The sequence below is a fragment of the Crinia signifera genome, chromosome 11, assembly GCF_055691185.1.
Source record: "Crinia signifera chromosome 11, ASM5569118v1, whole genome shotgun sequence".
Taxonomy (NCBI): Eukaryota; Metazoa; Chordata; class Amphibia; order Anura; family Myobatrachidae; genus Crinia; species Crinia signifera.
This window is the reverse complement of record NC_139227.1, coordinates 59,517,319-59,543,418: the sequence shown is the minus strand read 5'-3', so window position 1 is coordinate 59,543,418 and position 26,100 is coordinate 59,517,319. Positions and strand designations below refer to the sequence as shown.

At 47.1% G+C, this 26,100-nt stretch overlaps 1 protein-coding gene across 2 annotated transcripts in view; it reads right to left on the bottom strand.

Moving 5' to 3' along the window:
- Nucleotides 1-26,100, bottom strand: part of CTCF (CCCTC-binding factor) — an 80,302-nt gene that overhangs the window by 17,044 nt on the left and 37,158 nt on the right. For both annotated transcript variants that reach the window (XM_083164790.1, XM_083164791.1), the window contains exon 6: nucleotides 22,782-22,931. In XM_083164790.1, the coding sequence (XP_083020916.1) occupies nucleotides 22,782-22,931 (150 nt within the window). The remainder of the gene's footprint in view (nucleotides 1-22,781; nucleotides 22,932-26,100) is intronic.

Below are 26,100 nucleotides of genomic sequence, written 5' to 3'. Positions count from 1 at the left end.
TGGGGGAAAGAGTCAAACAAACTGCTAAGACAAGGAATTCGAGAGAGCATACACAGCCACTTGATCCTTTGTCCAAGCACAGTACAGGGACAATTGAGGATTGCAGCGAGACCCAATCAGGTCGATCAGAGTACTACATTATCGTCTCATCAAGTTCTGAAAGATCTGAGAATGCAGACACTACTCTTTGATGCACCCCCTGACAACTTAGGCAGTCGGCCTCCCAATTGTCCATGTCAGGAATGAAGACAGCGGATATGATCTCAGCTTGATCCTGAGCCCAAAGCAGAATTTGGCAGAGCACCTTCATTGCCGCACGACAGCCCCACTGCTGTGTCATTGTCAGACTGCACTCTTATGGCAAATTCTTTCTTAGATGGACAAAACCATGTGCACTGCAGGGGGGCAAATGTAAAGTGTGCAGAGATAATTAGATTGTGGGTGAGTTATTTTGTTTCTGTGCAGGGAAAATACTGACTGCTTTATTTTTACACTGCAATATAGACCTCACTTTGAAGTAAAACCCCACCCAAATCTAACTCTCTTGGCAAAAGTAACATCTACCCCACCTGCAGTGCACCTGGATTTGTCCATCTAAGAGTGAAACAGAATAATTTCTGGCTCATAGTATAGTCATAAATTTTCTTGGTCACTCTGATATTCCACCCCACTGCTATAAGACCCCTCATTAGCATGATGGAGCTGCCTAAGCAAAAGTATTAATCCACGGTTTGTTATTACGAAAATTATTGGACAAATCATCCAGACCTGCTACCAAGGCCTCAAAGACACCACAGTCCAACTTCGCCTCATTAGTCAATTGCTTTACAGATCAACTTTTGTACATAAGTCAGTAGCAGATGAGCTAAACAGTGATCTGAGAAACCCAATACTGAAAGAGGCATATACCAAGAAGCGACCTTTAAAATGTGGTGTAACAGTTAGCCATCCCTGGAATGGAACTTAACATGCTGCTTATACTTTGGTAACTTCTGGCTGAGATTTGCTCTGTTAAAATCACCGAACACAATAACCAATGTAAGCAACCAAATTATGTAGCTCTTCATTCACAAGCCTGTCTTCTGATCGGAGCATCCACTTTTGGTGGTACCTCCCCACAACCTTGTATCCACTTATTTAAAAGGATATATTTACATTTTCAGGGAACCTGAACCTTTGCATCAGGCTTCAGCCAGGATATTAATTATTCATCAAAATGAGCAAAATACATACTTGCTTTTTCTCTCTCTCTTAAGAGAAGCCGACTCAGACTGAAGTATCCTCTAATTGTAAGGTCTGACAAACTGTTTTGGAAGTTTGTCACCAGAAATTGTGCAAAGCCTAGATAGAACAGCGGAGGAGTTGCAGTTGGGGGCACCGGTAGATGAGGAGGATCAGGTAGCCAGCTGGATCACACAGTCAGAAGGAGAAACAAGAGGGTCAGGAGGGATAGGCACGACATCTCAAGTCTATCACACCCGAATAAATTTGCTGGTTGGACGAAGTTTCCGCGGATGATAGCGACAAAATGACAGAGCTGGACGAGACTGTTCCCTCTAGCAACCAGAGGAGCGGTCCCTCTAGCTCAAACAGGATGACAGTCAGTGAGGTACCAAGTCAGACAGTGGTGGTAGGGGATTCAGGAGAACAGAAAGGGCAATCTGCTATCGTGACGAGTGGACAGATTGTTGGGAGGGGCTGGGAGCAACCCGGCGGTCTTGGTGCACATCGGTACCAACGACAAAGTTATAGGTAGCTGGGATGTCCTCAAGAAAGAGTATAGGGAATTAGGAAAGAAATTAAAGGTGAGGACATCTAGGCTAATCTCAGAATTATTACCAGTGCCACACGCTAGCCCAGGGAGGCAGGGAGATCAATGAGGTAAACGTGTGGCTAAAGGACTGGTGTAGGAAGGAGGGATTTGTGTTCATCGAACACTGGGCGGAGATTTTAAACTAGGCGATGCGGGGGTGGGGGTAGCTAGATACTATGGGTCCCGTAGTGAGAATAGTAGGATTGGGGTCAAGAATCAATTTGGGAGGGGGAAGACATAGCTACAGACAATGTCCGGGGTACGAATAAGGGTAATAGCGTGGGTAATTCCCAGGTTGCTGCAGGAATATTATGTAATAACAGCAATCTTACCTCATTACAGCTCTCAGGTACAGATGACCTTAGGGTATGGGAAGGAGTAAACAACATAGGACGAAGTTTCAAAACTGTACATAAGTCAGGCAATGGGCATGTTGGGGAGGGCTGTAGAGAGTCTGATGGGAAGGTGGGTACGAGGAAGTTAATAAGGAATACAAATAAGTCCAGAGGAGAAATTAAACACAATGTTAGGGATGCAAATAAAAATAAACATAAATTAAAATGCCTACTGGCAAATGCAAGAAGCTTAGCAGGTAAAATCGGGGAACTAGAAACTGTGGTCACTAGGGACGATCAAGACATTATTGGTATTACAGAAACATGGTGTAACGAGTCGCACTACTGGGCATTAAGCATGGAGGGATATACACTCTACAGAAAAGATAGGGAAAATAGAAAGGGCGGGGGTGTGTGCCTATATGTAAAAAACAACTTAACATCGTGTGAGAAAGAAATGAGCACAAGTACAGAGGAAGATTACACTGAGGCCGTTTGGGCAGAGATAACCGACAATAACAAAAATAGGATTTTAATACCTACCGGTAAATCCTTTTCTCAGAGTTCTTATGGGATACAGGGAAGTCGTTCAAGACGATGGGGAAAAGAGGGTATCCGCAGGAGACAGGCACATATAAAACTTTATACCGGGTGTACTGGCTCCTCCCCTCTAGCCAGTTAATAGGAAACTGTGCCGAAGGAGAAGAACAATATGAGAGGAATATGTGTAATATTTAATGTGGTGAGATTCATCCAGCACACCCAAACATAACTTTCAACAATACCGAGGCAACTGTAGCGACCACAGAACACGTGGAAGCCTCAGTGCCATAACAGACTATGTCAACTAAACAACTTTTGTGAAATATTTGTCCCACAAAAGGGACAACTTAATAAAGAAATGTCACCAAAGTGACACACACTCGTGAGCAACTGAGAGACACAAGGTGAAAGATAAAAGGTCACCTAGATAACCTCTACCCTTGTGACCACTGAAGGAACACAGGGCAACTGAAGGACACGTTAGTGACCCTAGCTCACCTTGGTGAGACACACAGAAACTCCGCACAGAGGCGGGCGCCCTGTATCTCATAAGCACTCAGAAAAAAGGATTTACCGGTAGGTATTAAAATCCTATTTTCTCTTACATTCTTATGGGATACAGGGAAGTCGTTCAAGACGATGGGGATATACCAGAACCAGGGACACCAGAACGGGTGGGATTGTGCGGAGATTGCCGCAGCACCGCCTGCCCAAACGGAGTATCCTCAGTGGCCAAAGCGTCACATTTGTAAAACTTTACAAAAGTATGTTGACCAGACCATGTAGCGGCCCTACACAATTGTAAGGCCAAGACTCCTCGAGCAGCCGCCCAGGAGGTCCCCACTGAACGAGTAGAGTGGGCTTTTACCCCAGCAGGTGTTGGAAGCTTTGCCACCACATAAGCCTGCTTAATAGTTGCACGGATCCAGCGTGCAATAGACTGCTTAGAAGCAGGACGTCCGATTTTTTGAGCATCATAGAAGACAAAAAGTCCTTCTGTCTTACGAATTCTTGCCGTTCTCCGGACATACATACGGAGAACCCGAACTACATCCAAAGATGCCGGAACCTCAGACTGAGGGCCACTAGCAGGAACCACGATTGGCTGGTTCAAGTGGAATGACGTCACCATCTTCGGAAGAAAACGCGGATTAGTGCGTAATTTCCGCCCTATCTTCATAGAAGATCAGGTAAGGGCTCTTGCAGGTTAACGCCCCTAGTTCAGAGACCCGCCTAGCCGAGGCTAGTGCTAATAAGACCACCGTCTTCCACGTGAGATGTTTCAAAGCTATTTCATCCAACGGTTCGAACCAGGAGGATCGCAGAAACGTCAGGACGACATCCAAGTCCCATGGTGGAGTAGGAGCTACAAAAGGAGGCTGTATGTGCAAGACGCCTTGAAGAAACGTCTGCACTTCAGGGATATTAGCCAGCTTCTTTTGGAAAAAGACAGACAGGGCTGATACCTGCACCTTTAAGGAGCCTAAACGTAGGTCCAGATCCAAGCCAGACTGTAAAAATCTGAGGAATCTTTCAAGTTTGAACTCCGCTGGAGCAAACTTCCATTGCTCACACCATCCCACATATCTCCTCCAAATATGGTGATAATGTGCTGCCGTGACCGGCTTCCTAGCACTCTTCATGGTCTAGATGACAGATGTGTGAAATCCCTTCTCCGTTCGGATCTGCCGCTCAACCTCCAGGCCGCCAAACGAAGCTGCTCTAAGGCCTGGAAGAGGCATGGACCTTGCATGAGCAGGTCTCTTCGCAGAGGGAGACTCCACGTGTCCCTTTGGAGACTTAGAAAATCGGGATACCACGTTCTTTTTAGCGAGTCTGGAGCCACTAGAATGACCTCGGCTCAGTCTCTCCTTATCTTCCTTAGCACCCGACCCATGAGGGGGATCGGCGGGAAGATGTACATCAGGCTGAACTCCCACGGCATCGAGAGGGCGTCCACCCTCTCCGATTGTGGGTCTCACCCTGGAGAAGTATCTGGACACCTTCCAATTGTGTCTCGATGCCATCATGTCTACCAGTGGGGTCCCCCACCGGGCCACCAGAGCATTGAACACCTCGTGGTGAAGCTCGTGGCGACTGAGGAAGTCTGCTTCCCAGTTGTCCACCCCGGGTATGAAAATGGCAGATAGAGCCTGACAGTGACTCTCTGCCCAGGACAGGATATTTGTTGCTTCTCGCATGCAGGACCTGTTTTTGGTCCCGCCTTGCCTGTTCAGAAATGCCACTGTAGTGGCATTGTCCGATTGGATGCGGACACAGCACGTAACTCCAGGTTGTTGATATGGAGACGTGTTTCCCAGAGGGTCCATTTGCCCTGGAAGGACTGACCCATCGTTACAGCACTTCATCCCAGGAGGCCCCCATCCGTGGTGACTAGGACCCAATTCTGGATGCCAATCCTTCACCCTGCCAGCAGGTGGGGCGTGTGGAGCCACCACTGGAGTGACCGTCTTGTCCGAGACTACAACACAATCTTCCGATGCATCTGAAGATGTGAACCGGACCATTTTCTCAGGAGATCAAGCTGGAAAATCCTGCTGTGAAACCTCCCGAATTGGAAGGCCTCGACAGAGGCCACCATCTTCCCTAGCAGCACAATGCACTGATGCACCGATACCTGGGGACTCCCAAGCAAGTCTGTGACAAGTTGTTGAATGGCCACAATCTTTTCTTGTGGAAGGAACACTCTCATGAGAGCCGTGTCCAACACAATCCCCAGGAACAGGAGTCTCTGAGAAGGGATCAGAGAGGACTTTGACAAATTCAGGAGCCATCTGTGACCCGACAGGGTCTGCATGATAATCTATAAGGCCACCTTTAAATCCTCTGACTACCGAGCTTTTACAAGCAGGTCTTCCAAGTATGGTTTGACACAGATCCCCTGTTTTCAGAGAACCACCATCATCTCCGCCATCACCTTGGTGAATAAGGGCGGGGCTGAGGACAGGCCGAATGGCAGTGCGCGGAACTGATAGTGATCATTCTGCAACGCAGACCTCAGGAATTTTTGATGGTGGCCAAATTGGGATGTGAAAATAGGCATCCTTCACGGCATCCTATCACGGCCCGCAAGGACTCCATCTTGAACTTGGTTAGTCAAGAATGGGTTCAGGGATTTTAGGTTCAGTATCGGGCGAACCGACCTGTCCGGTTTTGGGACTACAAATAAGTTTGAATAATAACCCTCCCCCCTTTCTAGGGGAGGGACCGGGGTTATTACTTTGGCCTGCACCAGCTTTTGGATTGCTTGCTGCAATACCAGTCGATCCACTGGAGACGCTGGAAGGCCTGATTTGAAAAACCTGTGAGGTAGTTGTTTTGCAAACTCCAGCTTGTAGCCGTGCAAAAGAAGACCCCGTACCCAAGAATTTAGGTACGAGGCTTCCCAAATATGGCCGAAGAACGCCAGTCGGGCACTTACCTCGACAGGAGCTAGTGGTGGAGCCCCACCGTCATGCTGCAGGTTTACTTGCAGTTGAATAAACAAAAAAGTAAACGGCACTAATGGACTAGAACACAAGTATCAAATAAGTCCCACAGTGTTCAGTATCGTGGCTAAGTCCAATAGTTCCCGTTGTGTGCAGCTTCATTAAGGGATCCAACCACAGCTCCAACGAAGTATGCTTGCAAGAAAAAAAGAAAATGAAGCACACCAATCAGCAACAGGTAAATATACAATTTTACTGATATACAGCTGACAAACATAAGGTAAAGGGTAAAAAACTTCCCATATGGACAGGCGGTACAGCGAGACCAGGTACTTATGTTTGTCAGCTCTACATCAGTAAAATTGCATATTTACCTGTTGCTGATTGGTGCGCTTCATTTTTTTTTTATGTATGTATGTATGTATGTATGTATGTATGTATGTATGTATGTATGTATGTGTCTATCTAGAGGGGATGGAATGAGAGGGCGCTTCATGGTGCATTAAAAGATATCTTTATTGGGATCACACACAGCAAGGATCCACGATACACACACACTATATATATATATATATATATATATATATATATATATATATATATATATATATATATATATATATATATATATATATATATATATATATATATATATATATATATGTTTAGTTAATTTATTTTATTATGGTTATTAGTATTAGGATTGTTTTTTGGAGAAATTGAGACATGGCGACTAAGTGAAACAAAGTATCAGGACTCTGTGTATAAAGGTCAATATAAATAAAACCTAGTATATGCAGTGTTGGCATGAACGTAATAAAGTTTGTTGATAAATGTTGAAACCGAGGCTTGACTTCATATAGAATGCTGATAACTCATATATGAGTAAAATGGAAAACGGAGGTCAAAACGAGGTTTGGTACAAAACATGCAGAGAGTTTGTGCACAATAGAATACGATAGCCAGTGACGCTGGCTATGGATACAACACACGCCCATGTGGGCAGTAACTGTGCAAATAAAAAGATGGAGAATAGTAAACTATCTGATGAAGCCGCTGACGAGGGGAGAGGCGGGGAAACGCGTCATCACTAACTGCCGTCACCACCACTAGAGCCTGGGAGATACACGCCGGAGCAGGGAGTCCTAGAAAAGGCTGTGCTATCGGGAGGACCAGCAGCCGGGGACCCGCTCCAGGCAAGCAAAATCTCACCTACAAGTGGATTACAATAAGGCAAAGCCGCTACATCCAAACGGAAGCCCAAGTATTTGTGCAAAGTCTTTTTGTTTACAGCAGTGCCTGAATGAATGAGCATTTGCAGCTCTAAGGAATCAAGCTATGGTATGATTGATTAATCTGCTTCTAAGCATAACATTACTAACCCTGCGCATTGGTGTGATTTTGGGTGATTTATCCCCACTTACAGGGGCAATTTAAAACAGCGACATTTTGAGTTATACTAATAATTACTAAACCTGCGCATTGGAGTGACTTTGGGTGACCTATCCCCAAATACAGGGGCGGTTCAACATAGTGCCCTTGAGTAGATTATCTACAGCCATATTAACAAATATCAAGCCTCTGTTATTGCCAAAGCCCAAGTGGGTGTATATTGTAGGCTGATCAGCTAATGTACTTGGTCTTTTATGTTATAGGTTAGGAATTCGTTTTTTAATTATATGTTATGTGATATTAAAAATCTCTGTGTACAAAGCTTATAAAATAGTCTCACCGGCCGGTGGCATTGTGATTTAAATTATCTTGTTTAAATAAAACATTTGTATTTTTGGATACTTGTGTTATAGTCTATTAGCGCTGTTTACTTTTTTGTTTATTTTCTTGATCATTCTAAGGGTTGAGTATCCCTTATAAACGGCAGCTGGGTCTATAATTAGTGCCCTGCGCTTGGTTATATCCAACTAGTTTGTTACTTGCAGCTGCCCCGGATGGCCGCTCTGTGGTGGCCGAAGCAGAAGGTTTCCTGAATTTACCTCGGGAGCCTCTAGCTGCATTGGAACCACCCCTGGCTTTTGGGCGGAATTTACCGGTCCGAAAGGACTGCTGGGTGTGAGTAGGAAAAGGACGCTTGGGCACCTGTGGGGTCGAGGGAAGGAAGGTGGACTTCCCTGCTGTGGCTTTTGAGATTAACTCATCTAAATCACTGCCAAACAACCGTTCACCCGTGAAGGGAAGGTTTTCTACACTTCGTTTGAAGTCAGCGTCAGCCATCCATTGCCGGAACAAGAGGGATCTGCGACCCGATACCGCCATGGCTGAGTTACGGCCGTTAATGGCCCTAACTCTTTCTTTAGCGGTGTCCTGAATGTGGTGTAATTTTTCAGACACCTGTGCCACTGTCCTATCACCCAAGAGGCCCTCCTGAATCTGGGAGGCCCATGTGAATATAGACTTAGCCATATAACAACTTGTTAACACTGGATGTTGGCAAGCTCCACTAGCAGTGAAAATGGACTTAAGGGTGTTTTCAACCTTTCAGTCAGTGGTGTCTTTCAGAGAGGAAGACCCTGGCACTGGGAGCACAATCTTTTTTGCTAACAGAGACACCGAGGAATCCACCGCAGGTGGCTCCTTCCACACTTTCCGTCCCGCAGGATCAAAAGGAAGTGGCTTTAAATCTCTTACCAACTTTAAACCTCATCTCTGGATTTTTCCACGCCGACTTAAATGTATTTTCCATAGTTACATAGTAGGTAAGGCTGAAAAAAGACTTGCGTCCATCTAGTTCAACCTGGTATAGATATCCATTGCTGATTTGGTAGGTTCTGGTATTTTACAGACAAATTATATTTCTTATTTGTACCCATGGATGTTTTTCTCCAGTAAATGTTTGTCCAACTTTGCCTTGAACGCATTTAATGAGCCAGCCGTTACCACCTCTCTGGGAAGAGAGTTCCAGAGTTTGACTGTTCTGACCGTAAAGAAATTCTTTCTACTAGCTGAATGAAATCTTTTTTCTTCTAATCTATACTCATGCCCTTGCGTCCTAGATTCCTTTCTAGTAGAAAATAGGGTGTGTGACAGTTCCTTATATTGGCCCTTGATATACTTGTACATGTTGAGCATGTCCCCCCTTAAACGTCTCTTTTCTAATGTAAATAGTCCCAAATTGCTTAATCTCTCCCCGTAGCTTAAATTCTCCATTCCCCTAATAAGCTTTGTTGCACGCCTTTGGACTTTTTCTAATTCTATGATGTCCTTTTTATAGTGTGGGGCCCAGAACTGTACTCCGTACTCTAGGTGAGGTCTCACCAATGCTTTATATAGTGGCATAATTACCCTTGAGTCCCTAGTTTCCATTCCCCTCTTAATACATGCCAGAATTTTGTTGGCCTTTTTTGTAGCTACATTACAATGGGCACTACATCCTAGATTGCTGTCTATTTGGACTCCTAGATCCTTTTCAAGTATGGAATTACCCAGTTCCTCTCCGCTAAGGTTGTAACTTGCACACTGGTTGTGTCTCCCAAGGTGCATAACCTTACATTTATCTACATTGAACCTCATCTTCCATTTTTTTGCCCACTCATCTAGAATTGCAAGATCATTTTGAAGCATGGTGACATCTTCTGGTGATTTGATGACTTTGCTAAGTTTTGTATCGTCCGCAAAGATGGATACATTGCTGAGTAACTCTATCCCAATATCGTTAATAAAAATGTTAAACAAAATGGGCCCCAAAACCGAACCCTGGGGCACTCCACTTAGTACCGGTATCATATCTGATACGGCACCATTCACAACCACTCTTTGTTCTCTATTACATAGCCAATTCCCTACCCATCTGCAGATATTTTCACCCAATCCTAGGTTCTCCATTTTATTAATCAATCTCTTGTGTGGGACAGTATCAAATGCTTTAGCGAAATCTAGGAAAATCACATCTACAGCATTTCCATTATCGAGGTTTTTGCTAACCTCTTCATAGAACCCTAGTAGATTAGTTTGGCATGAACGATTTTTCACGAACCCATGTTGGTTAGTACTGAGTAGACGGTGATGATCTAAATATTCCTGGATACCATCCCTTAAAAATCCTTCAAATAGTTTACCCACAATTGATGTTAAACTAACGGGTCTGTAATTAGCGGGATCTTCCTTTTTTGAATATTGGCACTACCTCTGCTATTCTCCAATCTTTTGGTACTATACCTGACGATAGTGACTTGCTAAAGATATAATGTAGGGGGGTAGCTAGTTCATCCCTTAATTCCATTAATACTCTCGGATGAATCCCATCTGGCCCTGGTGATTTATTTGTTTTGAGTTTGCTTAGCCTCAGTATTATTTCCTTCGGCGTGAAATCCACAATGAGATCTGGCTTATTTGTCCCGTTTGTGGTAAATGTTCGTTCCACAGTCTGCTCTCCCTTAGTAAATACTGATGAGAAGAACTCATTTAACAGTTTTGCTTTTCCCTTGTCCTCAGTAACACTTTTTCCACTAGTATCAGTTAGTGGGCCTATGTTTTCCTTAATTAAACGTTTACTATTTTTGTATTTAAAAAACTTCTTTGGGTTGGTTTTGCTTTCAGTGGCTATGCACTCTTCATATAATCTTTTAGCTGCTTTGATTACCCCTTTACAAGTTTTGTTTGATTCTTTGTATTTTGCGAACGCCTCCCCATTCAAGTTATTTTTATAGAATTTAAAGGCTCTGGTTTTATTGTTGATAGCTGACCTTACTTCTTTGTCCAACCATGGTGGCTTTTTTTGTTGAATTTACCTTTAGTTACTTTAGGAATGTATTCAATAGTTAGTGAATCAAGCACCTTTTTTAGAGTATCCCACATTTCCTCTGCATTTTTTCCCTCCATAACCGTTTCCCACCCAATTCCTGTTAGGGCTTCCCTGAATAATTCAAAGTTCGCTTTTCTGAAGTTTAGTATTTTTGCAGATCCTTTTTGATGTAATTTACTGAAGTTGATTTCCAGTGAAACCATATTGTGATCACTATTCCCTAATTGTTCAATTACTTTTGTGTTTGAAACTAAGTCTGTGTTATTTATATACTAAGTCCAAGAGCGCCTCCTCACGAGTTGGAGTTTCTACCGTTTGTGTAATAAACTGGTCTTTAAGTAAGCTTAAGAACCCATTGCTTCTTGCTGATTTACCTGTTTCGTTTTCCCAATCAATGTCGGGTAAATTAAAATCCCCCATAATTAATACCTGACCCTGATTTGATGCTTGTTTGATTTGGTTTAAAAGAAGAGACTCTTCCCTTTCATTTATATTTGGTGGTCTATAGCATACCCCTATTATAAATTTGTTTTTTGGTTTCTTATTATTGTCGGTTATCTCTGCCCACACTGTCTCCGAGTTGTCGTCTTCCAGGTCTGTGCTCATATTTTTCTCACATGATGTTAAGTTATTATTTACATATAGGCACACACCCCCGCCCCTTCTATTTTCCCTGTCTTTCCTGTAGAGTGTATATCCCTCCATGTTTAATGCCCAGTCATGCGACTCATTACACCATGTTTCTGTAATACCAATGATGTCGTAGTCATCCCTACTGATCACCGTTTCAAGTTCCCCGATTTTACTCACTAAGCTTCTTGCATTAGCCAGTAAGCATTTTAATTTATGTTTATTTTTAGATATGGCTCTAATATTGTGATTAGTTTCACCCCAGGACCCATTTGAATTCTTTACTAGCTTCCCTCTTTCCCCTCTCCCCTTCAATAGACTCTCTACAGGCCTCTCCACCATGCACACTGCCTGCCCTCTCCATAGTTCCGGGAATTCTTCCTCTGTCATTCCCTCCTTCCCGTATACTAAGATCATCTGTACCTAAGAACTGTAATGGGGTAACGTGACTGTTACAACATAACATTTTATTACATGACATTCCTGATGCACCCTGAGAGTTACCCCCGATTATACCCTTGTTATGTCCCAGGACTTTGTCTATGTCTCCGTCCCCCCCCCCCCCCATCTCCTTCCCCCATATGATTCCTGATCCCAGTCCGGCTTCTCTCCCTGATGGTCCCATAATGTCTTGCTGCCCCCACCCCCCCGTCGCCTAGTTTAAAATCTCCTCCAACCCTCTAACCATCCTTCCCCCCAGCACCGCAGCCCCCTCCTCGTTCAGGTGCAATCCATCACGGCAAAAAAGATGGCGCCTGACCGAGAAGTCCACCCAGTGTTCCATGAACACGAATCCCTCTTTCCTACACCAATCCTTAAGCCACACATTTACCTCCCTGATCTCCCTCTGCCTCCCTGAGCTAGCACGTGGCACTGGTAATATTTCCGAGAAAATTACCCTAGATGTCCTCGCCTTTAATTTCTTACCTAATTCCCTATACTCTTTCTTGAGGACATCCCACCTACCATTGACTTTGTCGTTGGTGCCGATGTGCACCAAGACCGCCGGGTTGCTCCCAGCCCCTCCCAACAATCTGTCGACTCGGTCCGCGATGTGCCGTACCCGAGCACCCGGGAGGCAACAAACCGTGCGGCGATCGCGGTCCCGATAGCAGATTGCCCTGTCTGTTCTCCTAATGATGGAATCCCCTACCACCACTATCTGCCTTGGTACCTCACTAACTGTCATCCCGTTTGAGCTAGAGGGACCGCTCCTCTGGTTGCTAGAGGGAGCCGTCTCCTCCAGCTCCGTCATTTCGTCTCTATCCTCCCCCGAAACTTCGTCCAACCGGGCAAATTTGTTCGGGTGTGATAGATCCGAGATGTCGTTCCTGTCCCTCCTGTTTCCCCTTCTAACCGTGACCCAGCTGGCTACCTGATCCTCCTCCTCTACCAGTGACCCCATCTGCAACTCCTCCACCATTCTATTTAGGCTTTGCTCAAGATTGGAAATATCCCTCAGTCGCTGAACGGTCCGCTCTAGATCAGTGACCTGGGCTTCCAGGGCGGACGTTCGCTCACATCTCGTGCAGATGTATTCGCACTGGGACTCTTGCTCCAGGTGCGCATACATCTTGCACAACATGCACTGAGTGAGATTCTCAATCGGGGCCCCACCCATTTTATCTACCTCCCTGCGACTAACCCCCAAATCAGTCTGCTCAGGAAAATGAGATTTATGTCTTACCTGGTAAATCTCTTTCTTCGAGGACATCAGGGGCCACAGCTTTACTTTGGGTAATAGGAGTGGGCGTGAGCTCCAGCACCCTAGAGGATAACTTTAACTGCCTCCCAGGCAGTCAGGCTCCTCCCCTCCTATACCCCGCCTCCAGGACACGGACCTCAGTTTTTTAACAAGCCATGGCAGGAGACAGGAGAGAAGGAAGAGAAGCACCACACAGAGACACATTCTGAAACATGTTAGTACCCTCAACAGAGGAGTAATATATATAACCAGTGAAACGTAACTTGTAACGGAACTGAAGCAGGCGCGGCAGGGAGGGATCCCTGTGGCCCCTGATGTCCTCGAAGAAAGATTTACCAGGTAAGACATAAATCTCATTTTCTCCTTCGGGAGACATCAGGGGCCACAGCTTTACTTTGGGACGTCCTAAAGCAGCCACCTATGGGTGGGGACGCGCCTGCGCCGCAGCCAACACGCTCTGCCCGAAGGCAGAGTCCTGGGAGGCAAATGTATCAAAAGCGTAAAAACGCACAAAAGTAGCAGCTGACGACCATGTCGCAGCTCTGCAAACTTGCTCAGCTGTAGCACCGCCCCGAACAGCCCAAGACGCTCCCACAGACCTAGTGGAATGTGCCCGGATACCAGCCGGAACCGGGAGAGAGGCACCCAGGTATGCCTGCCGGATGACAGAACGAAGCCAGCGGGCAATAGTCTGTTTAGTGGCCGGCCATCCCCTCTTTTGAAAGCCATACAGCACAAAGAGGGAGTCCGTCTTGCGAAAGGACCGGGAGCGGCGCACATAGATGCGCAGCGCCCGTACAACATCCAAGGATGATTGATCCAAAGATGCATCTGGCCCTTGAAAGGCCGGAACCACGATTTCCTGGTTAACGTGGAAACTGGACACCACTTTTGGTAAGTGAGAAGGGACAGTACGAAGAACCGCCCGGTCATTGTGTAAGACCAGGAAGGGGGACTTACAAGACAGGGCAGACAGATCGGACACCCTCCGAGCTGATGCTATTGCCAATAAGAAAACAGTTTTCCAGGTGAGCCAACACAGGTCCACTGACCGCAAAGGCTCAAACGGTGGTTTCTGGAGTGCAGATAGCACAAGGGAAAGGTCCCACGGAGCAACCGGGGGGACAAAGGGAGGCTGGATACGCAGAACCCCCTGCATGAATGTGCGGACATCCCGCAACAGTGCTAATAGTCGGCGAAACAAGATGGACAAAGCCGAGACTTGAACCTTCAAGGTAGATAAGCGCAATCCAGCCTCCAGGCCCTTCTGTAAGAAGGATAGAATCCGAGCCAGGCGGTAAGACTTGAATTGAAGTGGCGAGTCCTACACCAAACGAAGCAAGCCCTCCAAACCCGATGATAAGCTCTCGCAGAGGAAGCCTTTCTTGCTCTAAGCATAGTGGAAATTACTCGAGCATTAAACCCCCTAGATCTCAAGAGGGAGGTCTCAACAGCCACCCCGTCAAAGCCAGACGCCTCAGGTCTGGATGCAGACACGGACCCTGAGAGAGAAGGTCCCGACGCAGAGGCAAGCGGATCGGGGGGGCCACCGACAGAGCCTGGAGGTCTGAGAACCAGACTCGCCTGGGCCAATACGGGGCCACGAGGATCAATGTGCCTCCCTCCGCCTTCAGCTTGCGAATCAGTCGCAAGAGGAGGGAGAATGGCGGGAAGGCATACATCAGCCTGAACGGCCACGGAGCGGACAGAGCGTCCACCAAGATGGCGGCCGGGTCGCGGGCCCTGGCTCCGTAAGAGGGAACCTTGTGGTTGTGTTGAGAGGCCATCAAGTCCACCTCGGGTAAGCCCCACCGATGTACCAGCATCTGGAAAACCTCCTGATGGAGGGACCATTCGCCGGCATTCAGTGTTTGACGGCTTAGGTAGTCCGCTTCCCAATTCTGGACTCCCGGAATAAAGACCGCCGATAGAGCTGGAATCTTCTTCTCCGCCCACTGAAAGATGCGGGATGTTTCCATCATTGCCGCCCTGCTGCGGGTGCCACCCTGGTGGTTGATATAAGCCACTGTGGTGGAATTGTCCGACTGGACCTGCACCGGACGACCCCTCAGCCAGGGTTCTGCCAGGCAAAGGGGTTGGGAAGACCGCCCTCAGTTCGAGGACATTGATTTGGAGCTTGGCCTCCGATGTAGACCAAAGGCCCTGGAAAGACCTCTGGCAAGTGACCGCTCCCCACCCGCGGAGACTGGCGTCCGTAGTGAGAAGGGTCCACTGATGGATCCAGAATGGGCGTCCCAACGTGAGGTTCTGGTCTAGGAGCCACCACGAAAGAGAGAGACGGGTTGTCGGTGATAAGGTTATCACCTGAGATCGGAGAGAGAGGTAGGATCCCGACCACTTGGAGAGGATCTCCTTCTGAAGGGGGCGGGAATGGAACTGGGCATATTCTGCCATGTCGAAAGTCGACACCATGGAACCCAGTACCTTCATGCAGGCATGTATGGACACCCGTCGAGGATGGAGGAGCCGACGGACTCTGGACTGTAGAATCAGACGACGGTCCTCCGGCAGGTAGATCCTCTGATGGATGGTGTCCAACCTGGCCCCTAGGTGAACCATCGACTGTGCCGGAATCAATGAGGACTTGTCCCAATTGATGATCCAGCCGTGTCGCTCCAGAAGCTGTATTACCACCCTCAGGTGGTCCTGGAGAAGTTCTGCAGACGGAGCAAGAATCAACAGGTCGTCCAGATATGGGAGTATCCGGATCCCCTGGTTGCGCAGACTGCTGCCCATTACTGCCATCACCTTTGTGAACACCCGGGGAGCAGTGGATAGACCAAATGGTAGGGCTCGGAACTGGAAATGTTGGTCCAGGATGGCAAAGCGCAGGAACCGCTGGTGTTCTGGGCGAATGGGGATGTGTAAGTACGCATCCTGAATGTCCAGGGATGCCATGAAGTCTCCTGGCTGAAGGGCCAGGACAATGGAGCGCAGAGTCTCCATCCTGAATTTTGGGACCCGTACAAACTTGTTTAGCTTCTTTAGGTTGAGAATGGGCCTGTAGGAACCGTTTGGTTTCCTGACCAAGAAGAGGCTGGCGTAAAACCCCGAACCCCTTTGGGACAAGGGGACGGGTATGATGACCCCTGTTTGAAGCAAACGTTGGACTGCCTGTTCTAGCGCTTTGCGCTTTTCCGGGTCTGATGGAAGACTTGTGGAAAAGAACGATGTTGGTGGGCGATGCCAAAAAGTTAAGGAGTAGCCCCGAGAGACCACCTCCTAAACCCACGCGTCTGTGGTGGATTCCAACCAGATGGGGGAAAACTCCAACAGGCGACCGCCCACCCTGGGGTCCTCCCGGTGGGGGCCCCCCCTGTCATGCAGCGGGCTTGTCCGCCGGCTTTGGGTCAGGGCGTCTTGTGGCCCAGGGACCTCTGCCCCTAGCACGGGAGGATCTGCCTCCCTGGGAAGATCTGGAGGAGAAGGACTGTCCTCTACCACGGCCCTGAAACCGAAAGGACTGAAAGGCCGGCCGGGGCCGTGTAGTCGGGGTGGATGGTAGAAAGGCAGTCTTTGATGCTGCCACCGTAGCCACCATCCTGTCCAGCTCAGGACCAAACAAGAGGGAACCATCGAATGGAAGGGCTTCCAAGGCCCTCTTCGAATCCGTGTCCGCCTTCCAGGAGCGCAACCAAAGTGATCTGCGAGCAGCCACTGCTGAAGCTGACACCCTGGAGGAGAGAGTAGCGGAATCAAGCGCCGCTTCGCCTAAGTAGAGGGCAGCCTGATGTATCAATTCTATAGTCGGCAGAAGGGTATCTGCTGGGGCCCCCTCAGACACCCCTGTTGTGAGGGCAGCGGCCCATTTAGTTAGAGCCATAGCCACCCAGGCTGACGCCAGGGCCAGCCTGCCCGCTGCCCCTGCCGTGGTGTATATCAGCTTCAGGAAGTTTTCCAACTTCCTATCCGCCGTATCCTTAAGAGACACTGTAGGTATGGGCAACAAGGAGGCTTTAACCAGTTTTGCCACATGAGCGTCTACCCTGGGGGCTGTCTCCCAGGGGATCCTGTCCTCCTGGGGGAGAGGATAGAGGAAGGAGAAACGTTTGTGAATGATAAACTTCCTATTAGGGACCTCCCAAGCTTCCTTAATGACCGAGTCCAGGTTATCGGACTTGGGAAAGCGACTGAAGGAGCGTTTAGGGCGCTTAAAGATAGGGCCCGACTCCGCAGGCGGGTCAGCCTGGTCGTCTACTAGCAGGACCTTCTTAACCGCTGTAATCAGGCCTGGTACATCAAGGCGAGACGGGGGGTCTCTATGAGAAGGGGGGTCCTCTCCAACACAGGCATCCCCTATGTCAGCGGCGACGTCAATGGCGTCATCGACTGCCTCCTCCACATAGTCATCATCATCGACATCGTCTTGCTCCTCCTCCTCCTCATCGTCAGTATCCTGCCCGAGGAGGGGGCGGAGTGGCGACGGTCTTCTAACTAAAAGCCTGCGTGTATCTGCGGGCAGTGGACCCTCCCCCTGGGCATCCAATGCTGGGGGGGCTGCACTCGCTGCCGATGAGGACGGCATGGACCGCTGGGGCAGCGCAGCCGAGACTTTATCAACTAGCTGCGCCATCATCTGCACAAGGGATGAGGCCCAAGCAGGCTCCTGAGAGGAGGCCGTAGGCGTGGGCAGCGCCTGCGCATTGTAGCAGCCTGCGCATACGCCGTCCTGTACATAGTCCAGGGGAGATAGGCCCGCATTACAGGCTGTGCATGACAGCAATGCTGGGGCGTCCCCCTTTTTGGACTTGCTCTTCGGCATAACTACTGTAAGTACAGGAGGGCTGAGTACAAAAAGACACCAAATACACTGCAGCAGCTATTGGGTTAATAAGTACACATATACAGCAAGCATACAGAGGCATACAATGCAAATAGAAAGTCAATGGCACTAGGCTCTTGCAGCAGCTATGGCTGACTGGAGCACTCAATAACTGTGACCTGTGTCCCGCAGGAGAGGTACAGGGGGGGACTTGCCCAAGCCTCCTGGCAGTGAAAGAGTGGAACCTCGGGTGGCACTGGAGCTTCTCAGTGTCCCTCCTCACGTGCAGCCAGGCAGACAGGAAAGGGATGTCAGTGGCGGGAACTCTCTGTGCGCCAAGCACAGTTCCCTGCCTACTGTCCCTGGGGGAGGGGCTGATGTGGGGGGAGCCTCCTCCCCCTGCTAACAAATGGCCCCAGGGAAGGTGTCCACATGCAGCGCTGGTAAAATGGCGGGGATCCGGCGCGCGCCGGGCGGCCCCGCATACCAGCGCTGCTGCCCACAAACTAGTTTCCCTGGTGGTCCAGCGGGACGGGCGGCGAGCCGGCCGACCGCTTGCTAGCACAGCCGGCGGTCACCCCTCGCCGGCTGTAGCAGCCATCTCTATGCGCCTCGCTGCGCTATCGCACACGCTCCCGGCGGGGAGCGTGTATTACTCACAGTGCCGTCCCGGTTCTTCTGAAGCGGGCTCCTGTGGTCCCCGGCGTCCGGCTGCAGGCTCCCCAGTGCCCGGGGGCCGCTGCTGGTCCCCACCCGCGGGTGGCGAGGCAGCGCCGGACCCGGGTGTTGGAGCCAGCAGTGCAGGGGTCTATTCAGACCTCCAGCGCTGCTGCTCTGATCAAAAATAATAAAAAAAAAATTAAAGTTATGGCTGCTAAATAGCAGCCCCTCTTTTGGGTGCATCTGGCTCCTGCCAGCACCCTAGAAAAACTGAGGTCCGTGGCCTGGAGGCGGGGTATAGGAGGGGAGGAGCCTGACTGCCTGGGAGGCAGTTAAAGTTATCCTCTAGGGTGCTGGAGCTCACTCCCACTCCTATTACCCAAAGTAAAGCTGTGGCCCCTGATGTCTCCCGAAGGAGAAAAACAACCTGCTGCTTTTTCTGAGTGGCAAAGAAAGAACCCCTTCAGAGGACTCAGCTAAGGGAAGGTCAAGTACCTACCTGATTGCCATAATTAATGGCTCCATGCCCGGAGTAGTGACTGAAGCATCAGGCTCCTCACCCTCCTCTTCATCCCCCCCCCCCCCCCTCTCTGCACCAGACTAGGGGGTTTGGGAGGGTGCACCTCTCTTACGAGACACCCCAGGAGTAGGAGTTATAATATCAACTATAGCAGATAAGATAGCAAGCTATCTCTTCACTCTCTGGGTCTGTGCTGCAGTGGTAGCTAACTGTGTAGTCACAGTTTCCAGCACGGATTTAATCCCTGCTGCCCAGGCAGGCTCCTGTGAGCTGTCCTGTGTGCTACTTTGCTGCCCTGTAAGCTGTGGGGGGACCCCACTACTTTGAGGGGACATGCACGGCCCACGAGTAACTTGTGAGGAAGAAGCAGGCACAAACTTATCACTGCACACCATACATGTAAGTTTCCTCACCATTGTGACAAACAATCTCCCCACACACACACAGAGCAAAACACAGTGGATTTGCAATGTGAATAAGACACAGATAATTACTATGTGCAGCACTATCTGTAAAGTCTGTAGCTTAACAAGCCAGTGGGGTAGTGTACAGAGGGTAATGGAGGGGACCAATACACCACAACCTTAGCTCTCCAATTGTAAGAGCTGGTAATACAGTACAGTTAACAGTACTTTAAGTGTATGCAGGCAAGTGCACAAGGTAGACAAGCGCTGAAAACCTGATGCTGTCGCTGCTAGCAGATTCCCTTTGTTCCAAACGCTGAGGAGTGTCTGGAGCAGTATAATGGCATTTCCAGCAGCCAGGGAAGAAGCAGGTTTTGGCGCACTTACAGAGCTCTGGTCCCGCTCTGGGTAAGCTCCGCCCAGCGTAATGGCGCCGGAGCTTACCATTATTTTTATACTGGGACTGACATTGAAAAATGTCCAACCCATTGGTAAACTGCCCTGGCCAGAACAGAAGGCAGTACCCTGTCCCAGTGTAGGCAGCATGGTCCCTGTGCAGGGCACCGCCGTCGCCATCTTGCCGCACAGTAACCCGGGGACCCCATGGCGGGGGACCCCGGGGTAGTACTCACCACATGACGTCTTCAGACTGGACTAGGGGTGTGCGGCATGCCAGGGGTGTGCGCGCTGCAGCGCAATGCCCGCGGTAACATCACCCACGCAGGCCGGTGGTCCTGTGGCAGGGACAGCTCGGTACCATAAAGTGGTCTGCAGCTGAACCCTTCCCCCCAGTCTCCCACGACGCAGGGCTGCTGTTAAGTCCAAAAAAGCAGTCCCAAAATAATAAAAGAAAATAAACAGAAGAAAAAAAACTCTGGAGCTCTTCCTGATGCGTGCTTCTTTTGAGGCACATTTTCTTAAACTGGCTAGATGGGAGGGGAGGAGCCAGTACACCCGGTATAAAGTTTTATATGTGCCTGTCTCCTGCGGATACCCTCTTTTCCCCATAGTCTTTAACGACTTCCCTGAATCCCATAAGAATGTAACCTAATAAAATTTTAATAGGGGTATGCTATAGACCTCCGAACATAAACGAAAGGGACGAGTCTCTTCTTTTAAACCAAATCAAACAATCACATCATGGTCAGGTATTAATTATGGGGGGGATTTTAATTTACCTGACATTGATTGGAAAAACAGCAAGAAGCAGAGGGTTTTCTAAGCTTACTTAAAGACCAGTTTATCACACAAACGGTAGAAGTTCCAACTCGTAATAAGGCATTATTGGATTTGGTATTAACAAATAACATAGATCTAGTTTCAAACAGAAAAGTAATTGAACATCTAGGGAACAGTGACCGATGTAAAGCAGCTGGCATGCTGCCAGGATTCAAACAGGCACTGCGCTGATAACGTTGCGCTGATAACGTAGCGCCTGTTGAAGCAGCCAAGTTTCAAAGACAGAGTGGCGCGTGCTGGTGCCATGAAACTACACAAGTACCGCCAAAACCACCCCATCCTGGAACTACAGGTGTTGATATGGGCTATGCCCTGTTAAGTCTCCTGCAGCAGTGAAATATTAAAAAATCCCTGGTGGTTTAGCAGTTTCTCAACATGAGCTGGGTACCACTGCCAGGCCTCCTGTGGTGCCCCCCTTACCTGACCTCCTCCTCAGCAGCGGCTCCCTCCAAGTGCCCAGAAGTGACCGGTGTTAGCGGCCGCAAGGTCTGTCCACCAGGAGGAGTGTGGAGGCGGTCAGCTGCAGCTGCGAAGCCGACACCCCAAAGTTAAAAAGAAAAAATAATGAAGTTAACTCCTGTTCCTCAGAGCACCAAGGAAAAAAAATGGACTTTGAGGACAGGAAGGGGTATTAGGGGGCAGAGCCACGGGCTGCACTAGCTCAAAAAGTTTCTACTTCTTGGTGCCCGATCCTCCAACCCTGGAATACCCCACTATTCCCAGCATCCACCACTGGCCGCCTAAAGAATAATTTCCCATATAAAAAAAAGGTACATTTTACAGTTTGCTTGGCAATTTTCACACCTATTTTGAGGGTCTAGTCTAGCCACATATATTTACATGCATTAGGAATAATAAGGGCTAAAATAAATGTTGCATTTTATTTTTTTTAAATAGGATTTACATAAAAATATGAGTGATATCGCTAGGAACATGATGCATGCCAATGAAGGACAGAACAGTAAATCTTCAGTCCTTCATAAACATGCCAGTGTGAAATAAACACAATCAGAGCTGACGGGAATTTTTCTAATGTCTTAACGACTTGCTGCTCCAGTGTGTACCTAGCTTAACTGGTTGTAAACAAAAAAAAAAAAGGAATGACAAATCAACCAAACAATTCAATGGGGTTGATCCCATTATCGCCAAAGTGTGCAGTTTTAATGCTGATAACGGCACCCGAATTAAGCTTATTTTGCACCCTTCACAAGGACGAATTTGCTTAAAATTGCTTGCACCCCTACCGAAGTGAATTCAGCCCACCGTACAGTGCGTGCAGGTCATGATTCGCACTTGTGAATCATCCGCATCTAATAGGATCGACCCCTAGCTGTAAACACAATGGTCACTTGTTGCTGAACATTACTAGATTCTCACTCCAACTTAACTGACTTCTCTAAAACTGGCCATTCACCTCATGTTTTTATAATAGTATCAAAACAGCAGTACAATAAATAATGGGAGTGCACACAGGGTACAATTCGACATTAGATTTTGACTATATAGTCAAATCGTATCAGGATTGCATATACATCAAATGGAGATCGAACAAGTCTTTTAACCTTTTCATCCCGATTCAATTCCGCTGCATGCTCCAGTTCAGCAGAAATCGAATAGCGAAGTAGACCGTGCAGCCAAGACTATTTAGTGCATATCGAATGTAGATTGTACGAATTGAATGCTGTTTTGATGCCTTGCGATACGATCCCAACGCGATCTGCCGCACACAGGCAACAAACTTTTATAAAAATTTACAGCAAAGTAAAAATCGAATAATCAAAATCGCATGGGAATCGAAAGTACAGCAAGACAAAACCGCAAATAAACCGCAGGAGTTCGCAAAAGTTGAAATAGCAAAAATCTAATCGCAAAGGAATCTCACCGTGTGTACACACCATAGGTTTCAAAAAAGTTGTAATTCACAAAATATATATAAGTACTTACCCAAATCACTCTTTCTTGCAATAACTGTATCACAATGTGGACAGTGAAATTTAGCCACATTTTCCGTGTGCTTTTGCAATATATGCATTTTCATAGTCCCACTCTGAGTAAATCGCGCATGGCAAATGTAACACTCATAAGGTTTTTCACCTAAAAAAAATGGAAGTAAATTGCAAACCAAGATAAGTTCAGCAAAAATTTTCAATTTTCAATTCTTCAGCCACAAAAGCAGGTTAAAAAAAAAAATTCAAAACATCAATACTAGCAAACAAAGCTTGCAACACACAACAGCTAAATGCATTTTGCACTAGCAGACCAACAATTGGGGATAAGTTAGCTAGGTCGCCAGGACGGAATGTAGTCAGGTCATTAGATTGACATGCGGAAGCTCGACATGGGCCTTTTCACTTTTTAAGTTGAGCAGATAGGCATGTCATGCCCTACCATCCACTATGCCGTGGTGGGAGAATAAAATAGTGTGCCATGCATAGCGAGGCACCGTGTCGGAAGCATGGCGTGCGTATCACACCATGCGAGGGGACGCAGTGCAGGTTTTTAGTGTCTATGTCAACATTCGGCACAAAAAAAATAAAAAAATTTTGGAGACTTTATGTATATCAATACAATGATCCCATGCCAACAATTCAAACTGACAAGATGCCAAATGAAGGATTCCAGCTCCATCAACCAAATTTATGGATGATCATACGGCTATGTGAAAACAATTTGTCATTCTGTGATAGGAGCCATTACAGTTACATAGTAGGTGAGGCTGAATAAAGACTTGCATCCATCTAGTTTGAATAGGTTTATAGTAGCTTATCCCTTGTTGTTTAGTATGTTCTGATATTTTAAAGACAGATTTTGTTACTTATTCGTACCCATGGATGTTTTTAACCAATAAATGTTTATCCAACCTTATTTTAAACATATTTATAGTGTCTGCCGACACCACTTCTCCAGGAAGAGAGTTCCAAAGTTTGACTGCTCTGACTGTAAAGAATTTTTGGTACTTCCGTAGTTTCACGGCGCCAGTATGGCGTCTGAGTACCCTTGCGGGGCTCGCTTCGCTCTCCCACGCTGCGGGCTCGGAGGCGAGCTACGCTCGCCACGCTATTTAAAATCAACTCCATGCCAACATGGATAGTGGGGGTATGAACTATCCATGTTGGCATGGAGTTGTTACTTTTTTTGACATATTTCGTGGCGAGCGTAGAACCCGGAAGTAGCACGGCGCCATGAAACTACAGAAGTACCGAATTTTTTTCTTATAGATGAACAAAATCTTTTTTCTTCTAATCTAAACTCGTGCCCTCGCGTCCTAGATTCCTTTCTAGTAGAAAAAAGGGTGTTTGACAGTTCCTTATATTGGCCCCTAATATATTTATACATGTTGAGCATATCCCCCCTTAAACGTCTTTTCTCTAGTGTAAATAGTCCCAAATTGTTTAATCTTTCCTAATAGTTTAAATTCTCCATTCCCCTTATAAGCTTTGTTGCTCTTTGGATTTTTTCTAATTCTATGATGTCCTTTTTATAGTGCGGGGCCCAGAACTGCACTGCGTATTCAAGGTGCGGTCTAACCAATGATTTGTACAGAGGCATAATTAATTTTGAGTCCCTAGTTTCCATGCCCCTTTTAATACATGCGAGAATTTTGTTAGCCTTTTTTGTTGCTATATTACATTGAGCACTACACCCCAGTTTGTTGTCTATTTGGACTCCTAGATCCTTTTAGAGTACTGATTTACCCAATTCATCCCCACTTAGGTTATAACGAGCACACTGGTTATGTCTCCCAAGGTGCATGACCTTGCATTTGTTCACATTGAACCTCATCTTCCACTTTTTTGCCCACTCATCTAGATTGTCAAGATCATTTTGAAGCGTGGTGACATCTTCTGATGATTTAATAACTCAGCTCAGTTTTGTATCGTCGGCAAAGATGGATACATTGCTGAGTAACTACATCCCAATATCGTTAATAAAAATGTTAAATAAAATGGGCCCAAGAACCGAACCCGGTGGCACTCCACTTAGTACTGGTATCATATTAGATACGGCACTGTTCACGACCACTCTTTGTTCTCTATTACACAGCCAGTTCCCTATCCATCTACAGATATTTGCCCCTAATCCCATGTCCTCCATTTTATTTATCAACCTCTTGTGTGGTACTGTGTCAAAGGCTTTAGCAAAACTCGGAAAATCATATCTACAGCGTTTCCATGATCAAGGTTTTTGCTAACATCTTCATAGAAACCAAGTAGATTAGTTTGCCATGAACGATTTTTCACGAACCCATGCTGGTTATTACTGAGTAAACTATGAAGGTCTAAATATTCCTGGATAACCTCTCTTAAAAATCCTTCAAATAGTTTAACATCAATAGTGGGTAAACTAACAGGTCTGTAATTAGCGGGATCCTCCTTTTTTGAATAATGGCACTATCTCTGCTATTCTCCAGTCTTTTGGTACCTTTCCTGATGATAGTGAATTATCAAAGATATAATGTAGAGGGGAAACTAATTCCTCCCTTAATTCCATAAGTACCATAGGATGAATCCCATCTGGCCCAGGTGATTTATTTGTTTTGATTTTGCCGAGCCTCAATATTATTTCCTTAGTAGAGAATTCTGTACTTGTGGAGTATCACGGCTCCCACGATGGCCATCGCACGGGGGAAAAAATAAAATCAAATCGCACAAAAAAAGCGTGGCGAGCGGATGCTGACACCTGTGAAGCCCGCGAGGGGACGCGTATACCTGTGAAGGTATCAGTGTCCCCTCACGGGGCTCACCACGCTTCAGACACTTTCTATTCTCAACTCCACGCCGACGTTGATAGTGGAGGTATGAAAAGGTCGTAGGACGCGTACCGCCGCCCCCCGCGGGCTCGCTACGCTTCGGGTTCGCGTAGATAGTGGGGGTGGTACAGCCTCAAAATTTACATTTGGGGGCCATTGAACATGTTTCATACTAATTTCAATGCATTTGGATGCTTTTCTGTTAAAATCGCATGCGATTTTGTAAAAAAAACCCGGTAAAAACGGCAAAAATCGCATGCCACTATATATGGCATGCGATGGGAGCCGTGATAATCCACAAGTACCGAGAATTCAATATTGAGGTCTGGCTTGTTCGTCCCATTTGTGGTATGTGTGCATTCCAAAGTCTGCTCTCCCTTAGTAAACACTGACGAGAAGAACTAATTTAACAGTTCTGCTTTTCCCTTGTCCTCCGTAAAACTTTTTCCATTGATATCGGTTAGTGGGCCTATGTTGTCCTTAATTATACGTTTACTATTTATGTATTTGAAA